The 10,688-nt window shown below is 44.4% G+C and overlaps 1 protein-coding gene across 1 annotated transcript in view; it reads left to right on the top strand.

The window, feature by feature from the left end:
- The first annotated feature begins 67 nt into the window (after positions 1-67).
- The window catches only part of SLC30A7 (solute carrier family 30 member 7), a 42,598-nt gene continuing 31,977 nt past the window's right edge, over positions 68-10,688 (top strand). The window contains exons 1-5 of the mRNA XM_077332871.1: positions 68-292; positions 1,193-1,294; positions 3,047-3,160; positions 7,079-7,166; positions 10,089-10,215. Of these exons, the coding sequence (XP_077188986.1) occupies positions 213-292; positions 1,193-1,294; positions 3,047-3,160; positions 7,079-7,166; positions 10,089-10,215 (511 nt within the window). The 5' untranslated portion in view covers positions 68-212. The remainder of the gene's footprint in view (positions 293-1,192; positions 1,295-3,046; positions 3,161-7,078; positions 7,167-10,088; positions 10,216-10,688) is intronic.

Below are 10,688 nucleotides of genomic sequence, written 5' to 3'. Positions count from 1 at the left end.
ACGTCAGCAGGCCCGCTCTCCTACGGCGCATGCTCCCGAGAGGCCCATTGGTTCGGCGGTGCCGGAAGTGGCTGCTGGCCGAGCGGGCCGGTTTGTCGACTTGCCAGGAGCCGCCTGGCCGAGAGCGCGGTCGCGAGCGGGGGGCTGCAGCTGTGCCCGGCTAGGCCAGGGGCCTTTCGCGTCCGCGCTCCCCCCCGCCCCGCCCGAGGAAGATGCTCCCTTTGTCCATCAAGGACGATGAGTACAAGCCGCCCAAGTACAACCTGCTCCGCAAGATCTCGGGGTGGTTCAGGTGAGCGGCGGCTGGAGCGGGGAAGGGGCCGGGAGGCGGGTGGGGAGGCGGGCGGGGGCGCCATGGGAGCGGCTGGAGTCCGCGGGCAGAGGCGGGGGCTGGCGAGGGTTTGGGCTTCCGCTCGAGTGGGGTGTGTGTGAATGAATCATTTTTAGACCAAGAGGACATGTGTTGGGAGATGGCATGCTGGGTGTTCTCTTTCCGCCCCCCCCCCCCCAATTCAGTTCCTAGGAGGACTCCGGCTAGACGCCTGGTTTGGCATCGCTTTGGATGCGGGGGGGGGGGTGTACATCCAAGCAGGATCTGGGAGACCTGGGTTCCAATCCCTACGGCCCTGAGCCGCTAGCTGCCCGAGTGATCGTGGGCCAATCACACTGTTAGCCTCTCTGGGAGGTTTGCAGGCGGTGGGCAGGAGGCAGTGATGGAGACCTCAGCTGACTGAGGAGCCGCCTGGGGAAGGGAGATCAAGCCGCAGGCAGTGCTGGGGATGGGCATCCTTTACCTTCAGTCCATGCCAGAGCAGGTAAAGGGAAAGCCTGAGCTGTGTTGGCAGCCCGGCAGGTTGTGGGGAGAGGCGGGAAGGAAGCCTAGGTGTGTATGTGGGGGAGATGTTTGAACAGCCCACGAAGGGAGCCGTGTTTGGGAAGGCTGTTTCCTTCTTCCCGGAGTCTTGGCTTTGTTGCTGAGAATGTTTCTGCTCACAGCCTAGCAAAAAGCATTTGTGGGGATGGGAGCGTGGTCAGGATGTCTGACAGGGTGTGTGGGTGGTCTGTTTTAGACGTGGAAGGTGGTCATGTGAAAAGGTCAGCCGTGCATGTAGGAATAAGGAGAGGCGAGCGATGCAGTGCTTCTCTCTCTCTCAAGGGCCTTTGGCCTGATCCGCCTCCTCCTCCCCTCTAGGTCCATCCTGTCTGATAGGACATCGCGAAACCTCTTTTTCTTCCTTTGCCTCAACCTCTCCTTTGCCTTCGTGGAGCTGCTGTACGGCATCTGGAGCAACAGGTACTGGGGAAGGGAGAGGGGAAGGAGGCGGCGCTTCTCTTGCACCAAGGCTCCGGCTACTGCTGCCACGTCTCCCTCTGGCCTGTGCAGAGAAGGAAGCTCTGGAGCTCAGTGCAACTATGCTGAGCGTAGAGAGAGAGAGCTATTGGTTTAGGGAGGAGGGGAGGGGGAGGATTGTATTGGCTTGGCTTATGTTCTCCCTAGAACAGGTTAACGGTTTGTGTACTTTTTCTTAAGGCAGTCTTTTAGGTGAGAATAGTTTTGTTTTTAGGGTAAGAGAAGTGAGGTAAGTGCAGATGTTCTTCAAGAAAGAAAGGCTTTCACAAGTAGAAGAAAGCCAATGTAGGTTTTGCAGAAACTAATGTGGTCCTTTACTTTAACTGATGTTGGCCAAGGTGCTGTTTATATCATTTTCCCCTAGCATAGCATTTGACAGATCCAGTGTTTCTGGAGAGGTTGCTTGATATATATGGAACTGCAAATAGTGTCCAAAAATAGTGTCCAAGGACTGCTGTGTTACAGTTCATGTAGAGATAGGGCAGGAAGATTTGTGGTGCTGAAGGGTAAGGAAAGTTGAATATATTAAAAGTGCAGGAAAAATGTACAAAGATACAATAGTATTGTTATTCCTTGAGTTGTTTCATGAAGGCTCAATCTCTTATGCAGTTATAAGTTTACTGAAATGGATTTCTGTGGTCACTGGAAATCTTCCTTGCTAATTTGGGTTCTTATCAGAGACACTATGGGTTGATAGCAGCTGTTTACAAGACACAAGGCATCAGATATTAAGCTGTGGCCTTGCATCCTAGTAGAAACTCAAAGCAAAATTCTTATGCCAGCAAGGTCCTTTATTCATACTGCTATCCATTCTTAGAGTCATAACCGATTCCAATTTAAAAGCTTTAGTTTCTAAAGTTAAAATCTTGACATATTATTTTTAATGCCCATCAAGGACTGCATCTCATGTGACTTCTTGAAGTCTTTGATCTCTGTGTAGGAAACATCATAGAGTCTGGGTACATAAGCTTGAGGTCACATATGTCGCAAAATGAATGCTCAGTGGCTGCATTCATATATGACATTTTTATTGTAACAGCAATAAGCCTTGCAAACCCTTAGACTTGTATACTCTTGTCTCTCTAACATAGAGGTTACTATTATGTAGAAACCCTATGACAATAATTCTGTTCACATTTTTATATGCATAATACACATACACTCAACCTTTGAAACAAGCCTAGTAAGATAATTGATGACACGTTATTGCTGCCTGGCCCACATTCTTTTTCTTGCCTGTCTCTTGCCTGCACAAACAGTTCCTCAGCAGATTCACCTGGCATTGCTTCACTTCAGTTTGGTTTGTCTCATAAAATTATCAGCAGCGAAAGTATCTGCAGAATGATACTTAGAGCAGTTGTAAATAGCAGTTGTTAGAAAGAATGGAGACTGATATGGTGAGGCCAGGGAAATATTTGTTGTAGCAGAAGGTATATTCAGAAGTCACAAACTGACTCTGATTTGTTCATAAGAAGGATAATGCTGTGGGTGCTGCCATGCATTACATTTGAATTTCTAAAGGGGCTGTTGTTGTGGGGGTGGGGGGCAGAGAGCCTTTAGATACAGCTCTGGAGAATGCTGTCATTTGGTCAAGTCTTCATACACTAGTATTGCAATTATAATTACATTTATTTGGTTTCCAATTAATTTGCTATGATTTCTGCACCTAACGTTTTTCCCCATTTGTTTTTCCAGTTTAGGTTTAATATCAGATTCGTTTCACATGTTTTTTGACTGTACTGCTCTGTTAGCTGGACTGGCAGCTTCAGTTATTTCAAAGTGGAGATCAAACGATGCTTTTTCCTACGGGTAAGAAACGTCAGCTGGTGGAACACAGATGATCCCAGAAGCCAATATGTTATATCATGAACAGTTATGGTCCAATATGTTGACAAAGCAATACTGCAGATTATAGTTTCATTAAAGCCAGTTAGGTAACAAATAGTTTAAATTTAACTAAAGGTAAATTTAAGAGATCCTTCTTGTCAGGTAGGCAAAATCTTGGTTGTTTGAACAACGCTTCTTTCTTGATACTAATGAAATATTGCTAGATGAACTGTGTTCGGCTGATGGTGGGTGACACGGAGATGTGTAGTAGTGGGCTTTTGTGCTTTTGGACAGTGCCACTCAAGAATCTAAGGCTGCTGTTCTCTTACATCAGTATTTGGGGTACATATTTAATATGCATGCAAGCTGCCTGAAAGATCTGCCAGCAGGGTTGTGGTATTCCTGTTTTTAATAAAAGAGCTGCATGATTATTTGGTCATTCCTATCGCCTAGCATAAGGTGAAGATTCATGCTGTGCCTTTGTGGCTCATGTTTCCTGCTTCATTTGCAAGTGGTTATCAAGTTGTGTTTGATTTTCTTGCTAATCTTCTTAATATTCTTAGGCTGGCATACTTCGTGGCTTATATACTTTGGTATGTTAATCTTGGTGTTCTGTTTGTGCATATCAGTAGTAAAAATATAGTTCCGTGTTGTCGGAGCAGACAAAAAGCATACATGGATGTTAATATTCATTCTCTATAGAGAATGCATTTATATGCTTGTGAGCATATATTTAAAATTTTGATTCTGCATGGTTCAGTTCACTTGGTGGCAGAATATGCGTGTGATGTGCCTAGAATGAATAACCTCTCCTGTTTTCTTGCCATATTAACTGGTTTCAGACACAGGCAGCTTTTTCTTAGTCTGCTATTAGAGTTCTATGCCGGAAAAGGTAGGTGTAAAGAAATATCAGGGGAGGCTGTAGTGAGCAGAATAGCTTTAGATGGTTGTGTGTTCAGTCTGCTCATGGAGGGGCTCATAGGTAGATAATACTACCAGGGTTTTGCCACTGGGCCTGGACTAGAAGGCTGACCTCAGCTCTGTGACTGGATCATTCTAAAATGCATGAATATCCAGTGAACAGGCAGCATCCTTCACTCATTTCTCAGTTTCCTCAGTCTGGCAGGCAGTCCTCTCACTCAGAACTCACTTGCAGAAATTCAAGTCAGTAGCCGTGTTGGTCTGAAGTAGGAAGAGTGCTTGCACTCGAAAGCTCACGCCTTGAATAAATCTTTGTTGGTCTTAAAGGTGCCACTGGACTCTGATTTTGTTGTGTCACTTGGAGAAAGGTATGCCTGGTAAGAATCAGTATGCTGGGCCCTGGCATGGTCACTTAAGAAGGAGTACTCAAGCTATGTGGTGTTTCTCACTTGACGGAATAAAGGCTCTACCATTAGGTGTCTTGGAGTTATATCCTGGTGGGGTCTCAGGGACTGCCTTCTTCCTTGGGTGTGCTCCCAGCAGGATGTGTTGAGAAGTAACACACAAGCTTTGATCTTTTCCTCCTGCTCCCAAACTAACTTGCTTAGAGTAAAATAATGATGTAATAATGATGCTTAGAGTAAAAAAAAAAAGATGTTTGTGGCTTTGTTTCTGCTAAAATCCAGACATTCTAGCTATAGATAATCAGCCTGGATTCTGGTCTGCCCTCACCATACTGGTGGCACTTAATTGAGTATCTGTCTGGAGTGCCTATGTAGAATGTAAATTGGAGGCCTTGTATTCTGGTTCCATTCTGCTCTGGTTTGTCAGGTCCACAATGTGGTACTTTGGAAGTAACCATTTGCCATTTGTGCTACGGAATGCCACAAGATCCCATCTCGCTATTTAACAATTGCATAGCACCCCCCGGTGAGGGGATACTTGGGGATTTGAAGTGATTGCCTTAAACAAGCTGGTGACACCCAACTGCATTTCTTCATTTCCTCTAAATATAAGGTGAGGCGGTGGGTGGGTGGTAATTGGCGGAATGGAGACTAATAAACTGAAGCTTAATCCACACAAGACTGAGGTTGTTGGTATTTAGCCTATTCCATATGAAGCTGCACTCTTCTTGTAAAAGAGCAGCTTTCTATCCTGGGGTGTTGTTAGCTCCAGCAATGCGAACAGCAGTAAAGACAGCTCAGAATGTCCATTATTAATTTTGGTTGATAAACTGGCTGCAGTCCTTCCTGAGAGATGTGACCTTGCCACATCCATGCATGCTTTGGTAACGTCCGTGTTAAATAACCAACATGTTATTTTATATACACTTAGGAAAATTGTTCAGAAACCTCAGTTGGCTTGAAATATATCAGTTAAATTATTAACTGGGACCTGTTCTGTAGAGGTAATTGCATCTTGTACGTGTTCAAGGATCTGTACTAGCTGGCAATGTTTTTTCCCCTGGCATGGTTCAAAATGCTGCTTCAGATTTTAACACCCTAAATGCCTTGTTGCTAGAATTGAAGGACAACCAGCCTGCACATAGCTATGTCAAGGCCTTGCTCTGAGTGCCTCTGCTTGGGGCTACTAGGTTACCTTTTCTGTGGTTTAGTTATATCCAGGCTAATGGAACTCTCAAGAGTGTGTTTTTAAGTACTCACAATACTATAGTTTGGTCATCAGCGAAATTTTTTTGTCCAGGCTCTTAAAGTATATATTTTATAGTGTATTGCATTAAACTGTTGCTATAAGCCTCCATGGAAGCCAGGAGTGGGAGAGAGCTGAAATATTAGTATTTGAAATGGACATACTGGAAAATGAGAGCTTGCCTTGAGAGGCTTACTGCAGAAGCCTTTGGGGAGATGGCCAGTTTTCCAACAGGAGTGGATGAGAGTGAGTTGCTCATTTTGGGAAACTGGCTTCTTTGGCCATGTTACACTTTGGGTTATGTTATACTTGCAGTTCTGGCCGCCAAGCACATTGATTGGTCAGGCCCTGGCCATATAGGCTCAACAAATTGGTCACCCAGCAGAAGACTTAATATGCAACCAAGTGTCTCTAATGAGAAATCTGAGGTTACAAGTGGAGATATTGGGAAATCCCATGCTGTTTGCCCACCCTTTGGACTACCCACTCACTGTCCATCCCACCTGCCTGCACTGGCTCACCTGATGACTTCCATTTGTCTTCTTACCCCACCTGTCAGGGTCACATGGCAGCAGGCAGCTGTTCCTCCCTTTACCTCATGCCACTCACAGCAAAGTCATCCGGCTGTTTGGGGCTGTTTGACAACCCAGGTAATTGTGACATAGCTTCACAAAATCCTTTTCCCGTATATGTTAATTTCCCCCCTTGTTTATATTTTTGTGCAAGCGCGGGTGCTGACTCAAGTTTTTTCCAGACATCTCTGTCCTTGACGCCGGCTTGCATGTTTAACAATCCACATGGTGAAGTCTATGGCTGAATTAGCCATAGGTATGCAATAAAATCAGAGTCCAGTAGTACCTTTAAGACCAACAAAGATTTATTCAAGACATGAGCTTTCGAATGCAAGCACTCTTCCTCAGACTATGAACTGGAATCATAGTCTGAAGAAGAGTGCTTACACTCAAAAGCTCACGCCTTGAATAAATCTTTGTTGGTCTTAAAGGTGCTACTGGACTCTGATTCTCTTGTGCTACTTCAGACCAGCACGGCTACTCATTTGAACCATAGGTATGCAGTCTGTGTGGAGGAGGTATACTCCATTTGTATTTGAATTGATTCTTTGTGAGATATCCGTGTATAAAATAACTTTTGGTTTTTGCTTCAGTTTTTTATTTTAAAAATCTTAAAATGAGGAACATCACTGAGGTTTCTATTGCTGTCCAACTTTTGAAAAGAAAAAAGAAACATGGGATGGCTTGCATACATTAGTATGCCCTTTGTAAGTAAAGTACAATGCTGGTTAATACCTGCTTTTCCTGATTTTCCTAGGTACGTTCGAGCAGAAGTTCTAGCTGGTTTTGTAAATGGCCTGTTTCTGATCTTCACAGCATTCTTCATTTTCTCTGAAGGTGTTGAGGTACGTTACAAAGCCAGTAATAAGCTTTTCTTGATTTAAGGAATTTATTCAGCTCTTCTGGCACGTGTTATGTGATAAGTTTAACCAAAATATAAGTGACTGTCATTCAAAATGAGTATAACTGAGGGAAAGAATGAGCCATATTGAGTTAGTGTTGTGTGAGTATCAGTTACTTCAGCACTATATTATATGGTGTAAATTGCACTGTATCTCGGCTGTCTTGGAACCAGTGTGTTAGTGGTCAGGGATGAAGGTTTTTCTGGTGTCACTACTACCAATTGCCCCACAGGCAGGCTGTATTAATTAAGATTGTCATGCTTTCTGGTAGGAGGAGACGCCTCTTAAATTCTGCCCTATCTGCTCCAGAGTAGCAGGGAGATTTCAGCATCTATTTTTACATTAGAAGAAGGTGGGCAAAGCTGAAATCCTTTTTTAGGCACAATAATAACAACTCATATTCAAGGGAGAAAGGAATCATGATCTTCCTGCCTTGGTAACCAATCCTGAGGCTTCAAAGGTTGTGTTTAAGTGCTAGAGCCATCCAGTTTTGCATTGAGCACTGCATTCTGATGGTTAAGTGACCTGAAACTATGGGTTATCTACTCTCCTAAAGCCATTTTGTGTTGTACTTCACTGCTGCAAGTGGTTAAGAAGTTCGGTCCCTTCTCTCTTCAGATCAGACTAATTCAGCCAGGTTTCATGAAACCCTGGGGTTTCTTGATGGCCCTGAAAAATTTTCCCGAATAGGTCGGAATTAATTAATTTTTTATGTTTTTAAAAAATTATTAAACATTTATTGGGTGAAATTGACCATACACGGTCATGTCGACCTGCCCCCTCCCACCCAAAATGGCCAAAGATGGGCCTGGAGGGGGTGGGCGGAGAGGGACCCTAGGTGTACACACTATCCTTCTCAATCATATTCTCCACAATCGTGCCACTTCTGGGGTCTCCTGAAGCCTGAAGAATATTTCAGAGGTTTCTTGGTGGTAAAAAAGTCAAGAAAGGCTGCTTCAGATATAGAATAGAACAAATAATTTGAAGAAACGAGTTCGTATACAGCATTTAATGAAAGGTGCTGCTCTGTTGGAAGGTGGAGCGCTTTGACCTCTTCTTCTTTGCACTATCCTGGCCCTTGAAATTTATATATCCCATGGCCTTTCCTAACCATCACTCTATATCATCCCTAGGCCTTACGCTCCTTCTAAGACAAAGCACTCCCCAGCCTGAACCATACCTAAGCAAACCCTAATCCCAAACTGAACCCTAATATGAATCTTTATTTTTTGACAAATTTTTTGTTTAACATTTTTGTTCGCCCTCTGGCCCAGCTGGTGTAGAGTTTTGGGATGGGTTGTCATAAGTATCCTGATAACACCAAGCTGTATTTCTTGATGGATGGCCTCCCCAACTTCCCCCCGGAGTCATTTGCCAGATGTTTGGAAAAAGTGTCGGTCTTGCTCAAGCAAAGCCGGCTGAAACGCAACCCTTCCTGTGGTTCAGTAGGAAAGGGACAGATCAGGAAGCGTGCTTGCCCAGCATGGATGGCATGTAACTAAAGATCTCACATACCACCAGGAACTTGGGTGTGATCCTGGAGTCCTTCCTTTCTGTGGAGGCCCAGGTCACTTAAATGACATTTAAGGCCATATGCAGTCCTGACCTTGTGTATGTGAGGGACTGTCTAGCTCCTAATTCCCCACGTAAGTCATTGTGTTCTGGTATGGTGAATAGACTGGAGGTCCCTGGGCCACGCAAAATCCACCTGGCCTCCACTAGGGCCAGGGCATTTTCAGCCCTGCCCCCGGCTTGGTGGAATGAGCTCCTGGAACAGCTGAGGGCCCTGCAGGAGCTGGCAAAGTTTTGCAAGGTGGAGCTCTTCCACCAGGCCTTTGGTTGAGGACAGGTGGAGGAAAAGAAGGGAAGATCTAGCTTCTCCTCTAGAATGCCATATGACCATATTTCCCGGGCATATGGTTGGGGGTGATTTGAAGAAAGTGAGTTAGTTGGGGGATGATGTGTGAGGGTAGCAGGATGGAAGGGTTTTTTTTAGACTTTTTTTTTTGTGCATATGACTGTTGTGATCCGCCGTGAGCCAGCTATGCTGAGAATGGCGAAATAGAAATGTAATTAATAAATAAAAGAAATAAAATTAACCCCAGTATGAATCCATATTTTAAAATATATTTTTTACATTTAAAATGTAAACAAAATTTGTGCAGCCTATGGTCTTTCCTAATCATCGCTCTATATCCTCCCTAATCCTAACGCTCCCTCTAGATCCAACTCCAGGATCTTGTGGAATCTTCCTCTGATACACTTCAGCTGAAGTGTACATTCATCACCAGTTCTGCATTCCTTCCCTGAGGCCATAAGCAAAACACAACATCTCTTTGAAAGACCATTAAAATTCACAAAAGGAGGGGGGGGATTCCTTGCACAGGCTTTTAAAAGCAATACAGATAGCATTGTGTGATGGGAAGAAAACTGAAAATACTTTGGCTCCGAACCTTCTGAATGAGAGCTAATTTTCCAGGGAACAGTCTTCAGAATTTTTCCTGAAGGACGAGGTAAAAGGTCTTCCTGGGGAAGTTTCCCGGGGAAGCTTTTAAAATGTATTTCTAGGCTGTCCAACTGTTTGATGTTTACTTTGTGTGATTGCACTGGTCAAAGGAGCTGGGATTACCCAAGGTGTAGGCCAGATATGGCTGCTCTGATATTATGCAACCGTTCATTCTCCTTGGTTAACATTTAGGAGTTATAATGCACTTGTGAGCTGTCAGGAAGGTGTCTGTCCACTGCTGGTGGTAGTGTCCATATTTAAACCTAATGATGCTATGCAGAACACAGCACCAATGCTTAGGGAACACTTAAAATGTTGGTGGCCTTGCACTGAAACATTCCTGCTCCATTTCATTGTAGAGAGCCCTTGAGCCTCCTGATGTGCATCATGAAAGACTTCTTCCTGTTTCCATACTTGGTTTCCTGGTAAACCTTATAGGGATTTTTGTGTTTCAACATGGCGGGCATGGTCACTCTCATGGCTCTGGTAAGTCACGAAACCTTATTCTTCATCTCCTCAGCTACTTGGGTTCCTGTTCCAATCGCAAGCTTGGTGACATGCTCTGTTGTGGAGCAGGCCACATCTCAGTGATTATATGTTAGGCTCCTACTAAAGTGTTACAAGCTGGCTCGGTGTGTTTGGTCCTGCCATCAGCAGCTTAATTATATCCTTGAAATGTGTCTCATGTTAAGGCCACTCAGGCCTTTTCCCTATAGCATCAGGCAAAAACACTACCATAAAAGACAGGTTGGGCAGTGCACAGGATGCTCTTGTGGTACAATCTTCTGTTGCTAAAGCAATGTGAGGTTGGACTTCTCTGCTGTCTTTACAACTAGTGCTTGCTTGGCTGTTTTTACTGGCACACTAGATAGGTCTGTAAGCTTTATAGTTATAGCTGAGACAGATTTTCCTACCGCTTTCCTAAATTCATTGTGTGAAATTAACATCTGTTTTGGGCT

This window comes from Paroedura picta, chromosome 4, assembly GCF_049243985.1.
Source record: "Paroedura picta isolate Pp20150507F chromosome 4, Ppicta_v3.0, whole genome shotgun sequence".
In the NCBI taxonomy this organism is placed as follows: domain Eukaryota; kingdom Metazoa; phylum Chordata; class Lepidosauria; order Squamata; family Gekkonidae; genus Paroedura; species Paroedura picta.
The sequence above is the reverse complement of the archived record's forward strand: the minus strand, read 5'-3'. Positions and strand labels throughout refer to the sequence as shown.